General features: G+C 54.8%; 1 protein-coding gene across 4 annotated transcripts in view; it reads right to left on the bottom strand.

The window, feature by feature from the left end:
- Positions 1 to 26,904, bottom strand: part of NOL6 (nucleolar protein 6) — a 73,532-nt gene extending 46,628 nt beyond the window's left edge. Inside the window, exons 1-18 of one of the 4 annotated variants that reach the window (XM_077816616.1) lie at positions 26,866 to 26,904; positions 23,865 to 24,086; positions 22,150 to 22,266; positions 21,456 to 21,635; positions 20,368 to 20,536; positions 19,144 to 19,278; positions 18,415 to 18,578; positions 17,541 to 17,661; positions 17,025 to 17,083; positions 16,595 to 16,696; positions 13,146 to 13,261; positions 12,407 to 12,584; positions 11,599 to 11,721; positions 10,278 to 10,426; positions 9,382 to 9,457; positions 5,161 to 5,301; positions 4,177 to 4,294; positions 3,802 to 3,956 (exon numbers count right to left, since the gene is read on the bottom strand). In XM_077816616.1, the coding sequence (XP_077672742.1) occupies positions 3,802 to 3,956; positions 4,177 to 4,294; positions 5,161 to 5,301; positions 9,382 to 9,457; positions 10,278 to 10,426; positions 11,599 to 11,721; positions 12,407 to 12,584; positions 13,146 to 13,261; positions 16,595 to 16,696; positions 17,025 to 17,083; positions 17,541 to 17,661; positions 18,415 to 18,578; positions 19,144 to 19,278; positions 20,368 to 20,536; positions 21,456 to 21,635; positions 22,150 to 22,266; positions 23,865 to 24,086; positions 26,866 to 26,904 (2,364 nt within the window). Of the gene's footprint in view, positions 1 to 3,801; positions 3,957 to 4,176; positions 4,295 to 5,160; positions 5,302 to 9,381; positions 9,458 to 10,277; positions 10,427 to 11,598; positions 11,722 to 12,406; positions 12,585 to 13,145; positions 13,262 to 16,594; positions 16,697 to 17,024; positions 17,084 to 17,540; positions 17,662 to 18,414; positions 18,579 to 19,143; positions 19,279 to 20,367; positions 20,537 to 21,455; positions 21,636 to 22,149; positions 22,267 to 23,864; positions 24,087 to 24,935; positions 25,483 to 26,288; positions 26,382 to 26,539; positions 26,607 to 26,865 lie in introns of those variants that run through there. The other 3 variants (XM_077816618.1, XM_077816619.1, XM_077816617.1) reach the window with 3 other exon arrangements.
- Between the last annotated feature and the right edge of the window lie 415 nt (positions 26,905 to 27,319).

Here is a 27,319-nt window from a genome sequence, read left to right as displayed (position 1 = left end):
TCTCAGATGACAGAACAAGGAGTAATGGTCTCAAGTTGTAGCGGGGGAGGTTTAGGTTGGATATTAAGAAAAAACTTTTTCAGTAGAAGGGTGGTGAAACACTGGAATGCGTTACCTCGGGAGGTGGTAGAATCTCCTTCCTTAGAAGTTTTTAAGGTCAGGCTTGACAAAGCCCTGGCTGGGATGATTGAGTTGGGGATTGGTCCTGCTTTGAGCAGGGGGTTGGACTAGATGACCTCCTGAGGTCCCTCCCAATCCTGATATCCATAGAATATCAGGGTTGGAAGGGACCTCATGAGATCATCTTGTCCAACCCCCTGTTCAAAGCAGGACCAATCCTCAATTTTTGCCCCAGATCCCTAAATGGCCCCTTCAAGGATTGAACTCACAACCTTGGGTTTAGCAGGCTAATGCTCAAACCACTGAGCTATCCTTCCCCCCACATAAGTACAGCCCTCGGCCTGACATCTGCCACAACCCGGAGCCACGCAGAATCACAGAATCATGGAATCTCAGGGTTGGAAGGGACCTCAGGAGGCCATCTAGTCCAACCCCCTGCTCAAAGCAGGACCAATCCCCAATTTTTGCCCCAGATCCCAAATGGCCCCCTCAAGGATTGAACTCACAACCCTGGGTTTAGCAGGCCAGTGCTCAAACCACTGAGCTATCCCTCCCTCCCTTGAGCTATCCCTCTTATATTCTATGACTCTCTAGATGTCCAGTGCTATACAGTTGTCCTTCTGGGCTCCCCAACCCAACAGGGGCGTGTTAATAATGATCCTTCTGTCCAGAGTGGAGGCGACAAAGGGAACATCAACACATACCCGGTGGGGATTCTGCCACCATGACAGGGATGGTATCACTTGGACAGGAACAGTCACTATGGTGTTCACGGACTGCCAGTTTGGCGAGTACACTGTTTGAAGCCACACTTGTAGGCAACAGAGATGGCATCTTGAAAATGGCATGACACAATCACATGAAGCCATATGACCTAGGAGAGAGAAAAATCTTGACAGGTATTCAGAGGCTGCTTATGACCTGGTAAATAAGATTGGTCATAGCCCGAAACCTGTCCCTCAGCAGGCAAGCCCTTGCTGTGACTGAATTTAAGGATGCCCCAACGAAGTCGGCATGGGGCAAGGACAGATTTTTTGGCATTTACGCTGACCCCCCCGAAGAGGAAAGGGGTAGCAGGATTGTCGAGTCAACACACAGGTCTCTTGGCGTGACCTGGCGACAAGGAGCTGATCATCGAGGTAGAGGAAGACAGTGACACCACGGCGTCTGCTACAGGCTACTGCTGTAGAGAACACCTGGGTAAACCCCCCGGGGGTGGTAGCAATGCCGAAAGGGAACTCTCTATATTGAAAGTAGTCAGAGCCCACCATGAGTTTGAGAAAGCGTCTGTGAGTAGGGTGGATGTCCATGTGAAAACAGACATCCTTCATGTCAAGGGCTGTAAACCACATGTCTTTTTCCAAGGATGTAATTACAGATGCCACGGTGACCGTGCAAAACTTGAGTTTGAGAATAAAGAGATTAAGATGGCAGAGGTCGAGAATGAGTCTCCAACTGCCTAGGAAATACATCGAGCAAAACCCCCCCCCTTTGGTACCGAAGAACCCACTGTGTCGCTCCGCACTGTAAGAAGGACTCCACTTCTCATTTGAGAATATTGGAGACTGAGAAGACAATCTCATCCGTTCTGGTGAAGCCAGCAGATCCGGCGCATACTCCTCCTCAGTTGGGTCGCGGGCAGATCCAGTTGTCCGCTCAAAGGGGAGGGAAGAGAAGAGGAGACTCCCTAGCAGACCAGACCAGCTCTGTGAGATGGTACTGGTCCCATAGCCCCAGAATAACCAACTGGATGGATCGAATGGGGGTTGCAGAGGTTCCCACGGCATGGGGTACTGACAGTTCCAAGGCAGGTGATGAGTAAGTCTACGGTTTAGTCACAGAGGTCACGGAATCTGTGACCTCCGTGACTTCAGCCCTGGCAGCTGGGAGCTGCAGGGCAGTGGTGCCCCCAAGCTCCCAGCTGCCGCGGGCGGGGTAGTACTCCGCAGCTCCCCAGCGGCATGGGGGATCCCCACAGCTCCCCACACCACCAGCAGCAGGGGGATCCCTGCAACGCCCTGGCTGCCACTGCCCATCACAGGGGGATTTCCACAGCTCCCCGTGGCATGGCAGGCAGGGGGATCCCTGCAGCTCCCAGCTGCAGGAGGGGTGGGGGGGCCTGGAGCTCCCAGCCATGGGCATCTGCCCAGCCCCTTCCCATTTTGTCATGGATATTTTTAGTAAAAATCAGGGACAGGTCATGGGCTTCCGTGAATTTTTCTTTAGTGCCCATGACCTGTCTCTGACTTTTACTAAAAATATCCATGACAAAAATCTTAGCCTTAGTGATGAGGTGGAGGTTTGGTCCCAAACTGGTCCAGGCCTTTTGACCAGGTAGGTGTGTCTTGGAGGAAGGAGTGATGGTTCACTGGGCGGTTCAGAATCTCCTGATGAGAAGAAAGCTGATTCTGGGTCCAACAGCGCCACTGGAGGGAAGTCATAGCCCGACAAGGGAATGGGAGAGCAACTCCTCCCAAAGGTCAGCTCTCCTGGGGGACTCATAACCTCTCTCGAGAGGGAGGGACCAGAAGGAGGGGAGATTCGGCCTGGGAGAAAGAAGTTGTTCTCAGGAGGAGCGCAGGTCTCAGCTCTTCCTGGAGCGAGAGGGGTCCCGTCTGCCCGAACCACCGGAGCCGCAGTGAGACTGTCTCAAGCACTGCCATGGAAGACAAGGATGGTACCACAGGTGACCGATGCTCTCAGTGATCTGTGTTCGGTCGGTGGCTCGTGTTTGCTGCCAGATCGCCATCTGGTGCCGATGGGAGCCCTAGACTTATGAGCTTTCACGCCGCTGAGACTTAGGACGTACTACGTTTTCTTGGGCTGGGCTTAGAGACTTGCTCAGTTTAGCCAGGGCTGAATCAGACTGCCTTCTTCCAAGTGGATTTGTAGGAAGACTTAGTCTCATGCTTATGAGAATGCTCCCTGCTCTCCTGAGAAAACCCCAACATGGGATATGCAGTAGAGTCCTTCGCTCCTGATTCAGACCTTGTGGCAGGGGGCACCCCTCGCTGAGTCAGGTCGATGTATGGGGGGGCTGCCCCACTCTGGGTCTGATCAGCCCAGAATCTTGCGCACAGCCCACTACCAGAAACAGGGGTGGGGAGAGTGGAAGAAGAGCTCCCCAAGCCTGGAGAGCGACTAACTAAAAAACAATAAAAATTATCAGATAAAACTTTTAAATTCAAACCTCGAAAAGCTACTTAGAGCTACCTCACTCTGTGCTCACAGATAAAGAAATAAAGCCGAAGCTTCAGACACTGGAGGTTATGACCACGACCACGCAGCAACGAAAAGGAACTAGGGAGGCCATTGGTCCGCCCCGCCCTTTATCTTTTTGGTCAGAGGCACAAGGTGAGCCAGGGCGCATGTGCAGATCAACAGACGCTGCTTTCAATGTCCTCAAGCTCCAGGCGCACGCGTACCCACGGTGGAATACATGTAGGGACCAGCCTTCCAAGAAAAAGAGCAGCATGCCAGCCCCATGCCTGGTGGTCCCTGCGACCCACCAGCCAGAAACCCAGCTCTGCAGCTGGCAGTGCCAGCCGCTGTACCCACCCCACAGCTCCTTTGGCTCCCTCTCAGAGAGCCAGGCACAAAAGCTCCTTGACTCCTGAGACCAGACCAGTCCATCAGAGAAGGATCCCAGCCTGCCTGCACCCCAGGTTCCCGTGTCTGTACCTTGTACACATCTGTGTGGGTGGCCACAGGCCGGCAGAGGAGTTGGTGTTGCTGGCTGAGGAGCTCGGCCAGCCGGAGGTGGAAAGCGGCTTTGACACGTTTGATGGCTTCTTTGTCCTGCGGCCACTGGCCGCTCCCTTCCATGTGGCACACGACTGAGGGGTTAAATCAGCAACAGGAACAGGGTGAGCCCAGGGCAGCAGTGAGAGACCAGATCACAATGCAGAGGGCTGGGCAGTTTAGTGGCTAGAGCAAGGCACTGGGAGCCAGGACTCTGGGGTTTGGTTCCCAGCTCCAGCACTTCACATGTAAACTTGGGCAGGTTATTTCTCCCCCCGGCCTCCATACCTCAGTTTCCCCTCCTTGCTACCCTACCTTTCATTGGGGCTATATACGCCGGGCAGGGCTTCTCAGCCAATGGAAGCAACGACTCCTTATCCTTGATCCTCATGTGGTACGAATAATCCGGTTTCATGGGGGTTGGAGGGAAGACCTAGGACACAGCCAGACTGAAGTTTAATGGGGTGATACTGGAGAAAGCGGGGTGCACACGGCAAGGCAGCACGTCCCTCCCAAATACGGTGCCATTCTCGTGCCCACCATCGCAGCCAGCAAAAGCATGGCCACGCAAGCAGCCATGTGCAATACACCAGCACCGCAGCGGTCAAGCCTTGTGCTCCAGGGCACAGCTGGGTGATCGGCTGGGGAAGCCGCACAGGAGATGAGAGAAGCCACTGGGTCTGTTCCTCCGTGGCAGCTCCTAGGATTCCCGAGAGTGAGCGCACATACAGCGCCCAGCGCAGTGGAGCCTTCTCCCCGACTGGGGCCTAGGAGAATTACTGCCATACCAGGAGGGGACAATTCCCTATCACGGTACAGTCAGGGCACCATTCCCATAGCTCCCCAGGTGCTGGATCGCCCACCCCTGAGGGGCCCCATCCAAACCCCAGCCATCCAGGGCTGGCTTGGGGCCTAGTGCTCCCTATGGCCATATGCAAGACCCAGGTTGGCCTTCTGAACCAGCTCTTCCGCTCCACCGGGCAGGGACTGGGAGTGCTGTGAAGCCAGGGGGCTCAGGCCCTGGAGGGGAGAAGGGGACCAAGCGCTGCTCCCTAGCAAGGCTGGTTCCTCTGGCCAGGCTGGGTCTGAAGCGACAGTCGCAGCCTCAAGCCCCTTCCAGTACCTCACAGCAGCCATTCCCTGCTCCCAGCCTTCCACTCCCAGCTCCTGTCTCCATCACACTTGGCTCCTCACCATGGCTAGGATGTTACCCAGCCCCCCCAATGTGGAGCCTGCTGCGGGGCGAAGGGGGCACAGTCATTCCCATCCCTCGTGCTCTCTCTGCCACATTAGACTCACGTCCGTGTATCTGAGGGTCGGGTGGGTCCCCTGCACAGCTGTCACCATCAGCGGCAGCCCCTCCAGGTTCCAGAGCTTGCGGCTCAAGTCATCATAGGAGCGGACAATGCTGACCATGGCCTCCTCCCCAGTCCCTGCAGGCTGAGAAAACCCCATATGGTCACATGGCAGTGCTCAGTCCACCCAGCCCCACTCTGTAAGTGCAGGTGCAACAAAAATCAACCAGGGACCCCTCCCCTGCCTCCTCAACCACAGCAGTGGGGAGCTGCAACCCTCCTGCTGCTTCTCCCACTGCGCAGCTCTACCAACTGACCAGTTCCCCCACCAACTTCTCTGTGTCCTGCCAAACGCAATCACCAGGCCAACAGCATCAGGGACAGCAGGAGCACGCTGCTGCTCTCTCCCACCACAGCTCTGCACGACAGGGAAGGAAAGGAGTACAAGGAGCCAAGCACAGTTGCCATGTCCCACCCCAGAAGTGGCTGCTTTTCAGTGGCGGAGGAAGAGATCCCTATAAAAGGCACTAAAGGAAGCACAAAGAATTATATTGTACGCGCTAAGGGAGAAGCTGAGGAAGTAGCAAGGCTGAAACAAACACACACACACACCCCCCCAGTAGGAGGAAGAGCCAGTAGAGAACAAATTAGGAATGCCCAGAGCAATGCAACATAGGTGCAAATAAAGGAAAAGCTGCCGGGGGAGACACTGGATCATGGAGAAGGGAGGCACGAGTCCCTCCTGCTACGCAGCTCAGCTGTTGCATTCCATTCCGGGTACCACGTCACCAGAGACGGTCACTAAGAGCAACATCCGATGAGAGGGCTGATGGGTGGGATGGACAAGAGCACAGCCTGTACAGCTGGCGAAGCAACAACTAATGGGACAGGCATCTGCCGAGTGCAACACTGAGGAGGGAGAGGAAACCTTGAGGGTACTAGAGAGCCCAGTGATAGGCACATAATCAGCACAGAGGAGAGAGGGATTTCCATCCACCACCCTCAGGAGAGGGCCTGGAACAAACAAAAGAACAGGAACGGAGACAGATTTCAAAGGAGCAGCTCAGAGGGACCATGCTAAGGCAGATGGATCCGACAGCTATAGGATGCCTGATTTTATGGGAGAGCAGCAGTACCCTCTGCTGGACCAGTTGGTAATTGCAGACTGAAGTCTTTAAAAGGCTGCCCCAACGAAGGGTAGCAGGATGGTTTGTTCACCCTCTCTCTGCTGTCTCCCTCTCATTGCCCAATGTTCCCAAAGTTGCCTGGCCTGGCTAGCAGGGGACATGCAAATAGGCAATACAGAGCCATAGCCTGTATTCAGGTCTACACTGAAATAAAATACCTGTGGCACCAACTCTCAGAGCTTGGGTTAGATGATGCCGAACTAGCGAACTATGGAGCTAAAAATTGCCGTGTAGACATTCGGGCATTTGGGCTGGAGCCCGGGCTCTGACACCTGCCCCCTTTGCAGCCCAAGCCCAAATTTCTAAACGGCAATTTTTACCTCCATAGGCAGAGCCCGAGTCAGCTGACCCAGGCCAGCCACGGCTGTGCTGAGGGTCTCTTAACACAGTGTAGATGTACCCAGGCAGTGCAACAGGCTTGAAGGCCACACTAAATGGGAATCACTGGGCTGGATTAAGCAGCAGGTGAGACCAGATGATTATAACTGTACTTTCTGGCCTTACTGGCTAGGAAACCCTGCACCTCAAGACCCTCCCCCCACCCTTGCTCCCAGGCCCCATTTTGGATTCCTTCCTGCTCAGCTCCCAGAAGCAGCATTCATAGATGGAAGTTACTGGAGTGTCTGTGCACAACCCCAGCAGCTCCTCAAATCCAAATTCTGTATCCTGGCGCTAGCCTGCCATCCAAACTGCTCCCTGCTAGAGATGGGGGACATAAAGATCAGGCCACAGAACAGGTCTGGGTGGGGACTGGGTTTCTCTAATGCCTCCCATCCCAACCAATGCTGATCCAAGTTGTCTTGGAATACGCTATCCAATTTATCGGGTGACAAAACTGACCTGCTTTACATGCTGGTTTCTTACCCCAAGTCACAAGAGGGACACTGTAAAAGCCTCCTTCCTGCACAGCTTAAGTTGGAGGTAACGTTAGCAGAGCTTGGAGCGCCAGCCCCAAGGAAGATGGAAAGAGCAATATGGATCCCTCTCAGGGCTACGGCTCCTTACGCTGAAAAGCACCAAAGCCACCTGGAGACGTTTTCTCTCAGATGACTGTGGGCCATGGGCAGCATCTAAGGGCAGCCACAGAACAAGCCACAGCAGGACCTGGGAAGCATTATTAGCTCATGGGCAAGGAGTAAAGCCCGTGACCTGTCCCTGACTTTTACTAAAAATAACCATAACAAAATGCCTCCACCAGCTGAGAGCTCCAGCCCCACCACCCCGGGGCTGAAGCAGAAAATGTCACGGAGGCCTCTGGAAGCCACAGAATCCATGACCTCCATGACATAATCCTAGCCTTAGTGATACAATAAACAACTCTGTGCAAATCTTCTTTGGATTATGGAAATTAGAGATGGGTCCCATCAAATCCATCCCCCAGGGTCATGGCAGGACCGCTTCCGACGGTGCTTTTACAGCTTTTAAGGCAAGCAGTAGGGCTGGGTGAAAGTTTTCCATCTAAATTGTTTTTCAACAGAAAATTTGATTTTTGATTAAAAGATGTTTTTCAACAAAAAGCATCTGTTTTCTGTGGAAAATTTTGAATTTTGGTTGCAAAAATCAAACACCCCAAAATCAAGTTATTTTGTCTAAAACCTGAAATATTTTTATTTAGATATCCTGCATCAAGAGAGCTTGGTGCCTCATGGGAGATGTAGTTTGGTTTCCTCATGTGCCCATTCTCCTCTAGGGGTTGGGCTCCTCAGCTGGGCTGCGTCTCCCAAGGACTCCCATGATGAAGAGAGACGGGGAAACTGTGGTCCATCATGGGAGATGTAGTCCAACCAGAGAGCTGGGCCTATAGAGGAGAATGGAAGTATGAGGAATCCAAACTACAACTCCCATGAGGCAGCATGGCACCATTTTCCAATCAAAACACTGCTGGTTTTGGCTGAAGTATTTTTGCTTTGGATTTTTCACTAAAAAGAAACTTTTCTGTGGAACATTTCAATAACATGCTTGGTGCCGGTGGGGAAAATCACACAGCCTTCCCTGTGGTAATAAATCAGTCCCGACAGCCAAGGCAGGAACAGCTTCTCGAAGAGAGGAGCCCAGCTGCTGGAGCCAACATGCCGAGCAACAATGATATTCTACCTGCAACAGACAGACCAGGGCCAGCTCTGGAGTGGGGATTGGCACGGGCAGCAAAAATCATGGATATAGTGCTCTAAACTTACACAGCCCTTCACAGGGAGACACGCTTTCCCTACCCTGATGAACTTGATATAGACAAGATGGGAAACTTAGGCTATGAAGGCCCCAGGAGGGCTATTCTCAGATGGGAGAGAGAGAGAATGGCTCCTGGAGGAAAGAACGTATGCAGTGAGTTTTAGGGAGGGATTTGGAGGAGAGGAGGGTACCAAGAAGAAGCATGAGACTTTCCCTAGGGGTTGGGATGTGAAGAGGAGACAGAGAAGAGAACTGGGAGGGGCACAAGGGACATAGGCAGGGTGAGATTACATAGCTCCTTAAAGGTCAAGGAGGAGGCACTTGGCTTGGATGGGGGCACAGACAGGGAGCCAGCAGGAGGTTGGAGAATGGAAGAGAGGGGACTGAACAGCTGTAGAGACGTTAGCAGCAGAATCCTGGAGAGAATGGACGGGAAGGAAAGGAGGTTACAGGAACTAGAGCAAGGCAAGCTAGTCGCAGACCTGGAGAAAACAGAGGACAGTGTGGATTTCAAAGGGGAAGAGGTGACAGGGAGCCCCACAGCTGGAAAAGCAGGAAGGTTCTGGGTCAGGATCGAGGGCGACAGGAGGCGGTGTTTGTGTGGAGAGCCTCAGGGCTGAATAGCAGGGGGACTGCAGGAAAGGATTATGAGACAGCCACAGAACCAATTAATTTGCTGCACTGGCTCAGGGCCTCACTGAGTTTTCAGACAGGTACATTTCCTGTCCTTTTGTTAACCTCAGCATCTCACAAGTAGCAAGCCAGGAGTCTCTAGGCCCCAGAGCTACACCCCTCACACCCTGCCTCCTTCCACAAACGCCAAAGAGAAACCTCCTGCCCCAGCCCTGCGATTTTAGACAAGACCTCACCTCTCGCCCAACTCTGATCACAGACTCCAGCACAGCTCCTGTGTAGCAGATAGAGGATTCAGGAATATCTGCATGGCTACAAAGACAAACCAAAGCAAGAGGAGCTGTGAGATGCACGTGGCCCCACCCTCGGAAGTCCAATCTCCTGCAGAAATCCCACCCCCCATCACCGGTGAGCGCCTGCTAGAGCCCTGGGAATTCATCACCCAAGGAAGGTTAGGGTTACGAGATGGTCACTTCGTTTCTCCCCCGCCCAGGACAAGGCATTATCAGGAACATACCCAAAGGAGCATGGGTTCAAAACCACTGGAAGAACTCAGAGAACTACAGGCTTGCTGAGTTCACAGCCAAACCTCCCAACCTGCCAGTAGCACTGCAAGCCGCAGCTGCTGTTCTCAGATCTCTGCGGGGCGGGGCACGAAGCGATCAGTAGAGCTGAGGGAAGCTTTTAGTTCCGGGCGAGGGTCTCGTTTTTGGACACTAAGCCTAAATTGCCAATTGCAGGTGTTCAGAGCACTGGGCGGATGAACACCCTGCACGGATACAGCACCTGCCATCTGAAGATCTCAGAGAACTTTACAAGCAGGTAAAATCTCCCTTGTAGAGATAAGGAAACTGAGCCACGGAAGTGCAAGGCGACTCCCCCACCGCCCTAAGGTCACATAGATCCAGTGGCAGAGCTAGGAATAGAATCCAGGAGTCCCTACTCCCAACAGCCCTGGCTGTATCGATGGGGTAACGGTGGCTAACTGATGTCAGCGTCCTCAAGTCTCAAACCTCACCCAGTTACCCCTATCCTGAGCCCAGTAACTTGTGTCTGAGAACAGTGTAATCAGCTGACCCCCCAGCTCCATAGTGCTCCTGACCAGGCAGCACGGCGGTCACACCCTACTCACAGACACAGCAGGTGCTTGACAATCTGCTCAGGGATGAGGCGCTTCTGGCACATGGTTTCCGCGCCCCATACCACGGCCTCGCAGATAGCGCCGTCCTGGAACCGCCTTAGCTCAGACTTCTCCCCCCAGAACTTCCGGAACTCGGCAGCCTGCGGAGAGAGCGGTCAGAGCATGGCTTGGGGGAGCAAGCCGCGGATGCGAATGCAGCCCATGGCGATTGCAACTGCCAGCTCTTACCACCTCATGTCTGGTGTGGGTGTCTCAGGCCAGTTCCCTCTAGACAGGCATTCAAAAGCCACCCCTCTATCTGGCTGCCAACCTTGTCAGCAAGGCCCTGGAGATGGAACGCCCCGCATCCATGGAGGCGGGGCCCCTCCTGGTCATGGAGACACAAGCTGGCAGGGCGCACATGGAAAGCTCAGACTGTGCCCTGGGGCACCGCAGCCACTGAAACGGACTGATCAGAGTCGGGCACACGGGGGCTTGGTAGGCAGAAAGAGCCTGCTAGGGAGTGACCACAGCCCTCAGACCTATTCCAGTGATGCCCCAGCGCCCCCGTATGCCCAGGATGTGGCTAAAGCTGATGCAGCAGAGACCGCGCCCCCCCCAGCCCGTGGAACTGCTCAAAGGCCTGAGGATTTTCCCTGTTATTACGTCAGAGTCAGGTCCAATCCCGATCCCCGGAGCGGGGTGGAGGAAGAGACCAGGTGCAAGGTCTCAGTTCAGCTCCATCGCTCCTCTTCCGGACTCATCCCTTTGAGTGCATTGTCCCCTCTTTGCATCCCTCCCCAGGCATCCCCTCCTCCAGCACAAACACACACAGTGTATTGCTCCCCGCACCTTAGCTCTGCCTCCCCCTATCGCCACCCATAAACCGATAGCGAGGGCTCGGCTCCCCTCTCTGCTTTGCCACTGCTGCCAGTCGCCGTGTCCGATTTCCCTTCCCGACACCTTGGCACTTCCTACCAGCCTGCCCCTACACCGGGACGGTGCTCCCGGTAGACACCCACAAAGCCACCACGCCAGCCTCCTTCCGACCCCTCTTTAACTGGCCCTTGCTGCAATGCCGACAGACTACTCGGCAGCCAGCGTGCTGGGGCCGCTGCTTAGCATGACGATCGTCTGCCATCACCTGCTCCTCCACCCGCATCTCTCGGCGGTCTCTGGTACGTGCGTCATAAGCTGCTTGTGCCAGAAAACCGGCTTTTGTTAGCCCTTTGTTCAGCACCTAGCAGGACAGAACCCTGAGCGAGGCTTCCAGGGGCTACTGCAATGTAAGCGCCACCCTCCCAACCCTGGGTAGGAGCAGCCTCGCCCTCACCTCTGGTCGATCTGCCTCTGGTCCCTTCTCCAGAATGCTAGTGGCAAACTCAGGGGTGAGCAAGAGCCCGAATGACAGGTGTCCGGCATCCTTGTGCTTTGGGGGCTCGGCGCTGATAGGCCACTGGGGAGAAACGGGGAACACAGCATGAACGGAACCACCTTTGGCAGAGCAGCACCTGCCCGGGCACCACTCCCCCTCTACTGGGTAGATTCCCCCCAGCCGTGCTGCTCCCCAGAATCCCTGCCCTCTGGGGCCAGGCAGGCAGGGCAGCCATGCACTCAAAACCTCTCCCCCATGCAAGAGCCCCATACCAGCTTCTGCTGTAGTGCTGCCAAGCAGCGGCTTGGTTATCCAGATTAGCTACAGCCCAGCAATGCAAGTTCTTTCGCTACCCCCATCACCAACGGGTCTCAGTCCCTGCCTCGAAGGGACCCCACCGAGAGAGGGAAAAGGGGGGTGCAATCCCCATGGCCTCTCTGCTGAGACCACCAAGCCAGGACAGCCAGGAACTGGACGGAGCTCCACCCGAATCGGTCAGCAAACAGCTACAACTTTTGACCCTGGGCTGGATTTGAACCAGCAGCCTGGATGCGAAAGGCACAATAGGCTGCACCCCCAGCCCCCTGAGCTAGCCAGCCCCCTCTGAGAGGGGCACAGGGCAAGGACTCTCCCTTCCCACCTTTCCCTAGGCAGTACAGCAATGGAAGGAGTCAGGAGGCCCGAGGGAAGAGTCGGCAGGAGAGGGAGCTATCAGAGAAGCAGCTGCTGCGTTGCACAGGAGGCTCTGAGAAGATGGGGGGGTTACCTGCGGTGCCTGGGGCAGGGAGTGCGTCAGCAGCAGCACCCTCCCGGCCAGCCCTCGCGCCAGCAGGGAGGTGACGAAGGGCAGGGCCGCAGCTATGTAGTTCCCGCCTCGATCCATCAGCTCATTCAGCAGCTGCATCTTCTTGCAGGCCCCTTGCAGCTTGGAGACGTGTTTCAGGCTGCAGCGAGGGAAGAGAGAGCCTCAGTCACCTTGGGAAACACCCCTGGGCTTCCCCCTGCCAAGCCACTTCAAGGCAGTGGCACCTGCAGAATGCTCCCACGGTAGGAGGGATGCTGGGAGGGGGTCACGGGCCAGGAACTGGGCCACAGTCAAGGGATCAAGTGCACCCAGCATCATCCAGCTGGCGAGGTAAAGTCTGATACAGCGTGGACCAGCTAAGCTGGGATTCCCAGCTCTCTCCCAGCGTGTACTGGAGTTCCCAGCCCTCGTGGCTCAGGGGAGATCAGACCTTGAAATGGCCACCTAGGCTAGCCAAAACAAACTGCTTGGATGTGTGCATAGCACACCCTTTCTGAGGCGGGGGGAGCAGGGTCTGCCACCCTGACCTGCAGTGGGAGTGGGAGGCAGCTGGGGGGGGGAGGGAGCAAATGATGACCTGAGTTACCGGGCCGCATCTGCGCTGCGCTTTTGCCAGCATCCCGTGCTGAGCTTGGGACAGCCAACTGCTCTCTGACTAATCCCCCGCACACCGTCCCCAAGCCACGGCAACCAGACTTACTGGAAAACGTGGTCCAAGGTCCTGATTAGAGGTTTGGGGGTCATAAGCAGCAACTGGAATCCATCCACCGTTCGGTCGTCCAGGACTTCCATCGAGCGCTTGGCTTCGAACTGGACCTGAGGGAGGGGCAGTTGTGAACGGAGGATAGGGGAGAGTTCATTCCACTGGCAGCCTGAGCATAGGTCCTTCAGCACCCAAGAGCACCCTGGCTGCCCAGTCATCTGCAGCCCAGCTGCAACCCCACACCCCACCCCGATCTGGGAGGAGCCCAGAGGTAGTCCTGGCTCTGAGCCCAGCCAATCCTCGGCCCCAGATCTCACTGTTGGGCAGGACGAACCCTAAATAAAATGACTCCAGGGTGGAGACAATTAGGCTTAGGAAGGAGAAGGCACAAGGTGCCTGTGCTGAGCTCTCACATCCATCTCTAAAGCATCACACACAGTTCTGGGGCTAGAACCAGGAACAGCTGTGCCTGGGGAGCGGGACCCGGATTCCTTATCGCATCCAACGGTGTCTCTGCGTGGCCAGCTAGAAGCAGCAGTTCCCCCTCCCCTGTGACTGGTTATCTTGGGCCCCGGACACTGGCCTCACATCGCCCTGGGGGGTGGCAGTATGGTCTGCACCTCGAGGAGTTCAGAGCGGTTAATCTAGAGACGTTCACCAGTACTATATACACTTTAAAAACCTACAGAGACGATTTTAAATAACGGCCCTTTGCCCTAGGAGCCCAAAGCAGCTTACACAACACTAGTAATAGAAAGGAATTGATTCACCCACACCACTGAAATGCAGCCACCTCTGAGGTGGAGCACAGCAGCTGTTTAAATGCAACATACCTGGGCATGAAACCTACAGCACGTAGGGAATTCCAACTAGTATAAAATGCTGCCAGATGTCAGCTCAGCACCACAGGGTATGGTGAGCACAACACACCCACCTTCTGCTGTCCACACTGGCTTCCCCTAGAATTGCTAATCAAGTTTAAGGTCTCGGTCCTTGTCATCACAGTGCTCCATGGCCTGGACCCAGGGTACCTAAAAGACCATTTACAGCTCCAGGACGAAGACCGTGGCTGACAACGTCACTCCTCTGGCACAATGGAACTCTCACTAATAAGGGTAAAGCTCGTCTGTGCAGGAGACGGAACCGTCTCTTGGGGTGATCAGAGACAGCAGAATGAACTGCCCCAGGAGCTAAGGACTATCACAAACATCACCACTTTCCACTCCAAGAGCAAGGAGCAAGTTTTTGATCTGCCTTCTCCAACATGAACATAAGAACGGCCACAGTGGGTCAGACCAATGGTCCATCTAGCCCAGGATCCTGTCTTCCGACAGTGGCCAATGCCAGGTGCAATGAACAGAACAGGGCTATTTTGAGTGATCCATCCCTTGTCGTCTAGTCACAGACTCTGGCAGTTGGAGGTTTAGGGACACATAGAGCATTGGGTTGCATCCCTGACCATCTTGACTAACGGCCACTGATGGGCTTATCCTCCCTGAACTTGGACAATTCTTTTTTTTAAATCTAGTTATGTGTTTGACCTTCACAACACCCCCTGGTAACAAGTTCCACAGGTTGACGGTGTTGGGTGAAGAAATACTTCCTTGTGTTGGTTTTAAACCTGCTGCCTGTTAATTTCCTTGGGTGACCCCTGGTTTTTGTATTAACATGAAGTGGTAAATAACACCGCCCTATTCATTATCGCCACACCATTCATGATTTTTCCATCTATGTGCCTCTCTGTTTCCCTTAGCCGCTCTGGCCTCAGGCACAGGTGCTGGAACTAGGGGTGTGGGGGGTACTGCCACACCCCCTGGCTTGAAGGGGTTTTCATTATACACAGGGTTCACAGTTTGGTTCAATGGCTCTCAGCACCTCCACTATACAATTGTTCCAGCACCCCAGCCTCAAGAGACAGTCCCATGTCTCTGAGGGCCAAGAGGTGCTTGCAGTGTATGAACATAAGAATGGCCATACTGGGTCAGACCAAAGGTCCATCCATCCCAGTATTCTGTCAGCCAACAGTCACCAACGCCAGGTTCACTCCCTCTGGGGCACCTAACAGGTAATGATCAAGTGATCTCTCTCCTGCCATCCATCTCCACCCTCTGACAAACAGAGGCTAGGGACACCATTCCTTACCCATCCTGGCTAATAGCCATTAATGGACTTAACCTCCATGAATTTATCTAGTTCTCTTTTAAACCCTGTTGTAGTCCTAGCCTTCACAACCTCCTCAGGCAAGGAGTTCCACAGGTTGACTGTGTGCTAAGTGAAGAAGAACTTCCTTTTATTTGTTTTAAAGGTAACTGTACATGCTACATTCGGTGCAATAGACGGGATCACTTCCACTCTACTGCTGGACTTCTGCCTAGATTATTGTCACAGGTCGCTAGGCTCAGCATACAGCGCACACTATCATTTTTAAACACACACACACACAAACAAGCAAGCACGCACACAACAAACTAGCAGACAAACTCACCCCCAGGGTCACTCAGTCGCTCCTCCTTCACCTGGAGAACTCCCTCGCAAAACCCCTGCCCGCTAGCTCCTCTGGTCGCTTTGAAGCCAGCTTCTTAACCCCGTTCTCCCTAGGTTAGCCCCACTCCCTCGTCATGGGATCCTAAAGGGGTTAAGGATCAAGGACAGCAGGCTAGAGCCTCGTTAGTGAGCTCTCAGCCTAGGCAGCCGCTTGGCTCGGCACATGCCGCAAAAGGTGCATTTAACAGCAGCAACAACAAAAAACCCTAGCAAAACAAGACACTCCACCACACACACTGCTCACTCTGGGGAGAAGAGGAGAGACCAGCCAACACACGACATGCTAGTCGCATTGCTTAGTGCGCTACTGGAAGGCTTTCAGATGCTACGGTGAAGAGTGTGATATGAAAACCGACAAGGAATGGGAGAAAACACAATAGGGATAAGGGGTAGATGCTCATACTCCGATCCCAGCTCCTGTGAAAAGTACCTAAGATCTCCAATGACCACAAGCAGGCAGAAAGCCTGGTTCTACACGGTGTCAGAAGACAGCACTTTAAGCTGTACAGCAACCTCTGGAACCATGCTGGGATACTCACTTGATAGGAAGAGCACCACCTACAGAACCCCGTTCCTCTGAGGTCTCCCATCCCAGCACACACAGGGCCTCACCCTGTTTAGCTTGCTGGGCAGGACACAGCACAAGCAGCCAACACACAAGCTGCATCCTTCCTACACTTGCTTGTCTGTAATACACTACAGCTGCGATAGAAAAGCCTCTGACTCCGAAAGGGGAAGGGGCATCCCAGGCAAGGGGAAATTGGCTCCTAGTACCAAACAGGCCTGTGCCAGGACAAAGCCACTTGGCAAGACCAGTCTGGAAACAGCAGGCAAAGGGAGCCTTGGGAGGAAAGAGGGAGGCGAGACTCTATGGGGATGCCCATCCGTAACACTGCCAGTACCTGCTTGTACTTGCTAGCGGTCATGTCGGCGCAGAGGTTCACCAACCCCGAGGGGTCCACAAAGACCACTTCAAACGCCTGGTGGAAGTCGGCCAGGGTGGGCTGGAAGAGAGAGCATGCGGCTTAGCACCCAGACGTAGCACCCACAGAGATACACGCAGCAACAGACTCTGCACCACCCAGACCCTTAGAGTAACAGCAACTCGCAAACGCGGAGCACAGCCCATGTGCCATGCAGGCCATTCCCCTGAGCAGCGCAGTGGGTAGGGGGGTATTTGCATCCCTGGACAGAGAAGACAAGGCACGGCGATTAAGTGACTCGTCCACAGGCATACGCTGAGTCAACAGCAGAGCCAACAATAGAACCCAGGTGCCCATACCCAATCCTAGCCACCGGACCACGCTGCCGGGAGCCACACTTGCTCCTTACCAGCGAGCTGTCTGCGTCCTTTGACAGGCTGATCCCAGTTGCACTCAGGTCCGAGGTAGCTGCGAACAAAGAAAGGGTCAGTGCTCTGTGCTGGGGGGAGTTTATCGTACCGCACCCCAGGACTGGGTTCTAAAGTACTCTCCCTATACAGCCATTTAACCCTGCGGGTGAAGCTCAAGGCTGCATTTTGCTGTAAGTTTCCAGACCATCAAATCAACAGGACTGTCGTGGTTTCTTAACTCTCTCTCTAGAGATCAAATCACAGGGCATCATCCTGCCTTCACCCTAGGGTGGGAGCTACAGAGGATCTGGCTGGTCTTGCTCAGAATTCTTACCAGTCTGCCATAGGACATTTAACTGGGGATCCTACAGGGACAGAGGCACATCTGTCCTCCAAGCCCCTCCAAGCCCAGTCTTGGCTGCATGGCACACTTAGGTTTATGCGCCAGCTTTACACCTTTGGGTTCTAGGTTCGGCTGTGATCCAAGCCAAAGGTGCTGCCATCGGGGAGCTCACCCAGGAACTGCAGAACGCTCCTCAGCACCTGGTAGCCGCTCATCCCCTGGCTGATCTTGTGCTTAGCCAGCAGGTAGGCAACTAGCATGGAGGCCATGAAGCCGTTGAGACACCCCAAGCCCTGTTGGGAGACAAGACACAAAGCTAGGGTAAGCTCCAGACCTGCCCCGGAGTCACAGGCTGCCTTGGCGAATGCAACGGCAACTCCAGAGAGCCCAAGGCACGCAGCCTGATACCCTGCAGTGCCAGGCTCAGCTGAGTAACGACACCAGCTTCGGCTGCCCTTCACCCAGCAGTGCCGGCATGGGCACCCTTGCCTCTTGGACTGCTCCAGGGATCTAAGCGCCTTTCATCTCCTGTGGCTCGAAAACCCCTTCCCCAGGGAACCAGAACAGCCAGCAAGGGAACGTGGCAGGGCCAGGCGCTGACGCCAGAGACCATCACTGGACCCTAGACAGCAGACAGAGGGCCTGCCTGCCCCAGGGCGACACCCTGCAGTTCACACTTCCCCAGCCAGGGGAGCGAACCAATCGCTTGGACTGGTCTGAATGGAGCATCATGAGATCTTGAGGGACCAGGGACCAGACAGGGCCAGGAAGCTCAACCTCAATGGGCCAGCGACCTTGCACACCTTCCATTCCTATCTACAGAGCAGGAACCCGGGGGCAGGAGGGAGCTATTGGAGATCAGCGGGGAGCATACCAAGCTGGTGCGCCTCCCACACACACACCCCAAAGGCAGAGCGGGCCGGGGACAACGTGCCCCCGTCCCTTCCCCACTCCTCATGCGGAAATAAAAGAGGCCAGGCCCCACACACACACGAGGGTTGCAGGGGCAGAGCTGAGCAGGCCAGCCCATCCCCAGACGAGGCTACCTTGTCGAGCTCCCGCTGGTGCAGCCAGACTTTGAGGAGGGTGACTCCGTCCCTCATGCCGGGGAAGTCGGCACCGGCGCCGGCGAGGAAGAGCAGGCTGGACTCCAGCCCCGTGTCGCAGAGGATGGAGTTGTTGTAGTGGGGAGTGGGGGACTCGGCGACTCCTGGGGAGGGAACAAGGCAGCCCGACCCAATCAGACAAGTTACTGGCACTTTTAACCCAATCGAACCCTCCGCATCCTTCTCAGTTAGAAACTCCCACAGAACCTGCAGCGCCACAAGGGGCTGGCTGCAGAACGTGACACCCCTTGCACCGGAGGATGGCAGCGGGGGCTGGCTGCAGACTCGAGCTGGTGCTGCCTTGTAGCCTTCCCAGCTTTGTGGGGTGGGAGCAGCAAACTGCTGTTTCCCCATCGTGGTGGGAGAAGGTCTTTGCGAGCAGGGAAAGGAAACAGTGCAATGTGAGGGCAGACCCTTCGGTGACTTGATACCCCTATATGGGGTGTACTGAGCCCACTGACCAGACAGGATCCAGCAGGGAATGCTAGTGGGTCCAGAGACCCTGCAGGGACCGAGAAACCCACAAACACACTCCCTCTCTCTGTTGCGGGCTACACCATGACCCCACCCTGCAGGAAATTCCGCTCCCCTCCCCCCCATGGCCTCTATCCCAGGATCAGCCACGCACCCAGCTCCCGCACACCCCAACTCTGAATGTCCCAGCCCTACCTTCTCCAGGGGAGCCCTGCTCCAGGAACCAGGCCGTCCGGACGTTGTTCTTGCTGGGGTACAAGCGGCTGGGCTTGAAGAAGCCAGGGGCGGGGCAGGCATAGAGCCGGACAGTCACCAGCTTCTCGTCTTTACCTGCAAGCACCAAGGGGGAGTGAGGTCAGAGAGAGTGACACAGGACAGGGGATTAACCCAGGAAGGAGCCACCACCCCCTTCTCCTTAGAGGGACGAGATCACCAACATTTCCCTTTTACTCCTTAGAGCTCCCAGCAGGAGACGGAGATGTTATCGGTAACGAGGACGATGAATCAACAGCACTGACAATAACTCCTCCTAGTTGCCCCTGCCCACGTCTCCAGCCACCCCGAACTCCCATCCCCACGAGGGGCCAAGGGAAGGCACAGAACAACGCATCTCTCATTCACCTTTCCTAGCACCCTCTCGTCCTGCCCCCAATGCTCCGCCAATCACCCCTGGCTCTCCATTGCCGGACTTTGTGCCTGCAAGAGCAGGCCCTCAGCTTGCGACCCATGGCCAATGCGATGCCTGGCAGCGACAGTCACACCCAGCAGCGACGGCCCAACCCTAGGATTAACCTGGCTCCAAGGCCGGGGTGGGCCTCTTCCAGTTGGCCTGGAAAGAGTCATGGGCACAGAGGATGCTGCTCAAGCAGCAAGGTAAGAGGGACCAAACGGGGTGCATCGGTGCTGCACATTGTGGCATTTCACTGGAGTCCCCACTGTTCTCCAGCCCTTTACTAATGCAACCAAACAGACTCCTATCTCCTGGAGGACCCAGGATGACATTGGAAGGCCCATTCCCGCACCCCCAAATGCTTTGCCCAGGTGCCTGGGCTATTTCCAAAGTCTTCAGCCCCCAGAGCAACCCAGTCCCATTAGTGCCTCTGCACTGCCAGTTCCTGTTGATCGCTCTAGTCTGTGAGGCCAAGCCCGGCTCCTGGAGAGAGTCACATCAATGTCGATTCCAGGCCAGTTTTCTTCCCAGCCCCATGTCCTGTGCACACAGGTACCAGTCTCAGACCCTTGGGCACAGCCCTGCCAGTGATATGGGGTGGGGGTTGCAGCAAGCACACAGGACCTGGCATTGCTCCATGTGATGGCGCCACCGAACTATGCAACTTCACTGACAAGGTGAGAGGAGCCCTGGGGATCAGGAGGCCCTAGGGGAATGACGGGTGGGTGGGGAGTTCACAGACATGATACCTTGAGGCTGCAGGAGCAGGATCGGCTTGAGATGGTTGCTGTTCATGTACGTGAATCGCACGCTGCCAAAGAGCTTTTCCTTGGAGAGGTGCTGAGCAATGTGGGCCAGGTACAGGGCTCTCTTCCGGTGATATCGCTGGTTCAGGTTGTCTTTGTCCTGGAGGATTGCCTGAGCAAGAAGGGGACAGAGGAATCATCTCCGATGCTTCCAGAGCCCAGTTCAGCCCAGCACACATGCCCCTCTCTCCTCTGTAGACATGCAGCCACCTCTGGGGTGAGAAAGTGACAGGCACAGAAACAGCACTGCAGAACGAAGAGCCATCCGCTCCAGCTCTAACAGTGCCAGCAAACTGCAGCCAGCCTGCCAAGCATTAGCAGACCGCATGCCTCCTGCAGGGAAGTGCGGAGCTATTTGGCTGACTCACCCTGACAGCCAGCCCAGGTGGGTCACTTTAGCTGAAAGCCAGGCACATAAAAGGCAGAGTCGTTCTGAGGAGCGAGCTGAAAAGAGGGACAGGAAGTCCTGGCACACGAAGTGCTCTTATGCGAGTTCTTGGCATATAACCTACTACAAGTGCAGGTGAATGGTGCAAAGGCTTCACCTGCTCTTTGACACAGGCTCAGGAGCAGGCCAACGGCAGGCCACATGGTGGCTAAGGAAGCCAGATTAATGACAATGCGTTTGGGTGCAAAGGAAAGGCCCAGTCCTTAGCCAGGCAGAGGGAGCAGAGAGGAGAAAGGGACAGGTTATGCTGGAAATCAAGCAGCAGGAAGCTTTGATCTGGTTAGACTGGGAGAAGCGGGGACAATGGAGTCCCCATGGGATGAGGTCCAACTCCCTTAACAACTTCTGGCACGAAGCAAGGCCTGAGACTGAGGTATCATCTGATCTAAGCCCTGAACGGTAAGCCTGGCACATTAGATAGAGAATCCGCGACCTGCATGCACTGGGCATCTTTACCCTGTGAAAGCACTCAGCGTAAAGCTTCTACAGGACAAGACATCGGCCACAGAAGGAACACGGGAAGTTGCAGGCTCAGCTGTGGTACCACACCAACCCCACGCCTACCAGGGGTGCTTGGACTCACCCGGGGCATCGTCACTGCCAAGTCCACGTTGATCTCCGGCTTGATGCATGTGCCCAGCAGGTAGCTCCCCACCACCGTCACCGTGGCTGGCGGCAGGAAGCGGAACTTCCCCTTTACGCTGGAAGGCACCTGGAGGAACGGAACCTTCACATCCTTTGGGAGCCAGGACTGGTCGGCGAGCTGTGGAAGGCAGGGAAGGAGGTGAAGAATAGCTCCAGATCCCAGCAATGGCTAAGTTCACCCAGGTACGAGCAGGGCTCTGCCAAGTGAGCTGGGACTCGGTCACGCACCAAATACTGCTCAGAGCATCAAAGGTGGAGTGTAGGACCCTGAACCAAAGGCCGTAACTCAGTGGCTGGACATGGGTCCTGCAGGGATTCCCCCTTTGTTTCACAGTCCTCTCTCCTGTATTCCCTATCATACGTATATACATCCCAGCCATGATATCCATGGACCCTACAGCTACAGGACCCTACAGGGCGGTGAGGGCAGGATCTATGCACCCCAGAAACATTCTCCGGAGGGGGAGCGGCAGTACACCCAGCAGGGCTGGAACCGCTGCTCCACTCGGCTGAGTCATAATCACGACACGTGAAACACAAAGGGCAAAGCCGGTTGGAAGTGGCTCATTGCCAGCACTGCTCGTTTATAAGCAGACAGCCCCGTCGCCTCCCCCGGCCGCCCCAGGACGTACATCGGTTTCCAGGGTCTCTGGGACAGCACTCAGCAGGGTGTTGATTTCATGGAGGAAGGCATCGATCTTCTGCTTCTTCTTCTCCTTTAGCTTCACCTCCTTTAGCAGCTCCTCGATCTGCAGAGAGAAGGGGAGACCGTGAAGGGCAGCCTCAGCAATGGAAATCACTGCTGACTTTTATCCTGCCCTTCGAGGGGGATTCCCAGTCGGGACCAGAGGCTAACGCTCTCTGTAGGATAAGACGGGAGCTCCCAGCCCCTCTCAATGACTCCTCTATGCCAAGTAGGTTTCTCCAGCACCCGGACATACGGGTAATATGGTTGCATGATACCAAATACGAATTATTCTCCTCCAAGGGGCATCCTCCACTAGCCAGTGGTAATTCATGTCGGTCCCCGTGCTGCTGCTAATTGCTAAGCTGCACGAAAACTTACAAATGTCAGTTCCCTCTTGTTTGATGCTTAGCCAGAACAAACTGGTTCAACTGACATCCGTTTCACTGTGGCTGGGAAGGGTGAAGGGAAAGAATCCCTGCTACAGCAAAAGACACTGCAGCATCCAGGAGCTAGGCCTGAGAGGTAGGTGTGGGCTTGCCTGCCCAGCCATCAAGCTGGCACAGAACGTGGCTCAGAACTGCTCCTCTTCAACTGAGGGCGTTTAAGGTCAGAAGAGATCCTCAGATCATCTACCCTGACAGCCTGTCTATTGCAGACCATTAAATTTCACTCACTTAGCCCTATACTGAGCCCAATAACGTGCATATATACTTTTCAGTTTTCCAGCCAGGGTTCATGCGGGGTTTGAACCCAAGGCCTCTGAGACCATAAACACAAGACAAACTGCTAGGCCATCGTGCCATTTTATCTAGCTCTGCAAATTCTACAGCAAATGCACATTCCTACACTTCCAAAATGATGTCCAATGCCTCCCCACCCCCAACAGGCAAACGTGTCCCACCCACACCCGAGGCATCCCAGTGCACTATCCACAATTCCAGGCACACATTCAGCACTCACTCAAAGTCAAGCCAATGTCCAAAGAGCAGCCAAAATCAAGGGCCTCCCCAACCACCTTCTTCCCCCAAATAGAGGCCCTGATCCTGCAATTAGGTTCCCCTAGTGCTGACCCATGGGACATTGCGGAACCCCAACAGGAGAAGCAGAATCCAAAGCTCGGGACCCTGCACTTCGTTTGACGGTAGAAACGTGCAGATAGAGAGGGCTCAGCAGCAGTGCTTCTAGCAGGAACAGTCTTGTGATATCACCATGAAAACTACCATCTCAGGCACAAAAATCTATTTAAAAAATTCGGATCCCCCAAAATTAAGGCTTTTTTGGCCAAAATTTTCATACATTTTTCAGCCAGCGCTACTGTCTACCCATCATGTTGCAGGTGAAGAATCAGAGAATCGTTTGTTCACCCGCTGAAAATGAAATCACCCCAAATGAACAAACCCATCAAATTTCCTTTCAGTGCCGCCGCCAGAGGCTCAATGTTGTTATCCCCATTATACAAACTGGAGAGAGGTCAAGGGACTCACTCCCTGGTTGGGGCGGAACTGGGACTGGAGCTTGGCAGTTCCCAGTGCCGTAATCCACCTGCTGCTTCCCAAGCCTCCCCAATCCCCATCACACATTCCTGGCTGGAAAGAATTGGGCTACCGGGACGAATGCAGCACAAAGTGGGTCCCATTTGACTCCCTGGCTTCTCCTGACCTGCAGGCGGAGAAGGCTGGAATGGAAGAGGTTCTCCGTCTCCTTCAATTGGTTCAGCTCCTCATTGGTGGGCAGCTTGTACAGATCAGCCCGGCTGAGTTTCACCTGTTTCACTACGCCCTCCGGGGCTGAAGCCCTTTTCCTTCCCTGGGCTTTGCCTTTCTTGGGGAGATCCTGATTCTCCTCCTCTGTCTCCATGTCTCCCTCCGCATTGTCAAACACCTGTGATGACATAAACAAGCCGATTAGAAGCCATGCAGATCTGATCATAAATGCCACTGGGAGAAAGCATGAAGTCACCAAAGCAGGGTCAGTAAGAAACCTCAAGGTTGGGTGGGATTCAGCCCAGTTCCTAATGGGTAAGGGGACCTTAATACCCAAGCCACCTCCAGGACTGGCACCCACAGACCCACCATAAAATAGTCTAGGACTAAATGGGCCATGGAGACTGAATGAAAATTCTCTGCCTTACACAAGAGGGTTGAAGCACAGCTAACATGAGATGGAGAAGCTGGCACTCCCCCGGGAAGGTAATTTATACACCCCATCAGACTATCAAATGTCTTTTACTTCTTACCCACAGCCTTGCCCTCCGAAAAGTGCTTTACAAACAAAAACACCCTTGAGAGGTCAGTAAATGCTATCCCCATTTAAAGAGGGGGAAACTGAGGCACTGAATTTAAAAGAAGAGTCCCTTCAGACTGTCTTCCCTATTAGTGCTCCAGTAGAAGCTCAGAGTCACGAACAACCTCCATTCCCAAGGTGTTCGTACCTCTAAAACGTTCCTAACTCTGAACAAAACGTTACAGTTGTTCTTTCTAAAGCTAAGAACGGAACACTGATTTAACACAACTTTGACACTTTACTATGCAGAAGAAAAATGCTGCTTTTAACCATCTTAAATTTAAATGAAACAAGCAGAGAAACTGTTTCCTTACTTTGTCAACTCTTTTTTTATTTAAACTTTCCTTTTATATTTTCAATAGTTTACATTTAACACTGCACTGTATATTTTTATTTTTATTGGGGGGAGGGGGCCGAGCGCGTCTCTGCTGCTGCCTGATTGCGTACTTCCAGTTCCAAACGAGGTGTGTGGTTGACCATTCAGTTCGTAACTCTGGCGTTCAAAACTCTGAGGTGCCACAAGTTCTCCTGTTCTTTTTGAGGCTCTGCTGTACATGTCGCAACTGTGATCACGGTTACTCAAGTTAGAGGAAAAACAGCAAGGAGAGGTTTTAGCTGGTTTTCTTTCTGCATTGGCCAACTGTGCGTGTTGTGTGTCTGTGTTTGGATACCACAGTGCTTAACCACTTCACACATTTTTAGCGTCTTTAGTGATGAGGTAGAACAGCGCTGTCATCCTCACCGTACAGATGCAGAACTGTGGCACAGAGAGACTAAATCACTCACCTAAAGGTCACACAGGAAGCCCGGGGCGGTGCAGGGAATTGAATCCAGGCCTGGGCCTAGCATCCTAACAGTTGGCTCATCCTTCCTCTGTAAAGTACTTTGGGATCTTTCAGAATGAGAGGTAATTCTGTATGGACTAGATGACCTCCCAAGATCCCTTCCAGCCCCAGCTCTTTGTAATATGTAGGCCCACATCTAGAAGATGAGCTATTACCAGCAGGAGAGTGAGTTTGTGTGTGTATGGGGGTGGGTTTTTGGAGGGGGGTGAGGGAGTGAGAGAACCTGGATTTGTGCAGGAAATGGCCTAACTTGATTATCATGCACATTGTGTAAAGAGTTGTCACTTTGGATGGGCTATCACCAGCAGGAGAGTGAATTTGTGGGGGGGGTGGAGGGTGAGAAAACCTGGATTTGTGCTGGAAATGGCCTAACCTGATGATTACTTTAGATAAGCTATTACCAGCAGGACAGTGGGGTGGGAGGAGGTATTGTTTCATATTCTCTGTGTATATATAAAGTCTGCTGCAGTTTCCACGGTATGCATCCGATGAAGTGAGCTGTAGCTCACGAAAGCTCATGCTCAAATAAATTGGTTAGTCTCTAAGGTGCCACAAGTCCTCCTTTTCTTTTTGCGAATACAGACTAACACGGCTGTTACTCTGAAACACATCTAGAGGAGCAATGCAAGTTACTCCGCATTGCACTCACTTACCAGGATGTTTAACCCAGAGCAGAAACGGAGAGTCAAGAAACCCACTGCTGGGAAGAATTTTGCCTGCCAGGCCAATGACTCACTAGCTGCCTTTGTCTAACAACTAATATAATAAGCCACACACACCATATCAGTTAATACCACGGAGGCACTGAAGCCTCACCACACGGCTTGATCTGGGGCTTTTCATGGCAAGCTCCTCTGGGCAAGGATTTGTTTCCTTTGCCCTGGCACAGCTACGGTGACGGTGCTGGGAGGGGTCGGCAAACTGCCTGAGTTTTAACGAAACACACGGACCCCACCTGAGCGCCAACCCCAGGCCAGGCTCCCGCAGTGTGGTCAGGCAGGACAACTCGCAGGATCGGGGCCACACGCCGCAGCCCCCGGGCACCTTCCCCCGGGCTTACGAAGCGCAGCATCCCAACAGCGGGGTGCGGGGAGGTTACTCGGTTCAGGGTGACGGGGGCGGGGGGGATTTCCCTGCCCCCCCGCCGGGATTCCCTCCCCCCCAGGTAGCCCTAACCCACGCCGGGCCGGCCGGGGCCTCTCACACCCATTCGCGCGGCTGAAGAGCGAACATCTCCCTTCTCGGTTCCAGGTCACAACACGCGGCAGCCCGGGGCCCAGCGACGGGGGCCCGGAAAATACCCCGCTCCAGGCCAGGCGGGGACACGACGCCGCCGCCGCCCCCACCACCAGGGCCGCGTCTCGCCCGGGCTGGGAGGAGACACGGCTCTGCCTCCCCCTCCAGCCCCAGCCCCACAGACAATGGGGGGAGGCCGCCAGGCCCGGCGGGGGAGGGGGTGACGACGAGCCCCCAAGGCGGGCTGGGAAGATGGGGGGGAGGGGGCGTGGAACCCCGGTCCCCCCCGGCCCTACCCGCTCGCCGCCCGCGGCCGCTCTCGGCTCCAGCTTCATCTCCGGCGCCTGCCCTCACGTGGACAGCCCGCCGAGCCCCACGTGGAACGCAGCCGCCCCTGCTGCCGCCGACACCCGCCCCCTTGGCCGCTCCCGATTGGCTCAACGGGCGACTCCTCTCCTCTGATTGGCTAATTTGCCCCCCCCGGCGCTGTGTTGTCCTCTTAGCCCCGCCCACGGGTGCCGGCAGCAATCAGCACGCTTGCCTGAGAGAAGACAGAAGGCTTCTCCCACGCTCCTCCCCCGATTTACGGCAATTTCGCGACTCTGGGGGGAGTTTTTCAGCCGCCAGCGGTGCTGGGCCTCAGGGCGCTTTACGGCAGCGGGGGGGCCTGGCTGGGTAGGGGCTTGGGCCCAGGCGAGCCCCACTTAGGGGCGGGGTGATGCTCGTGGGCTGCTCTGGGTCCCCTTCCAG

The sequence above is a fragment of the Eretmochelys imbricata genome, chromosome 5, assembly GCF_965152235.1.
Source record: "Eretmochelys imbricata isolate rEreImb1 chromosome 5, rEreImb1.hap1, whole genome shotgun sequence".
Taxonomy (NCBI): Eukaryota; Metazoa; Chordata; order Testudines; family Cheloniidae; genus Eretmochelys; species Eretmochelys imbricata.
The sequence above is the reverse complement of the archived record's forward strand: the minus strand, read 5'-3'. Positions and strand labels throughout refer to the sequence as shown.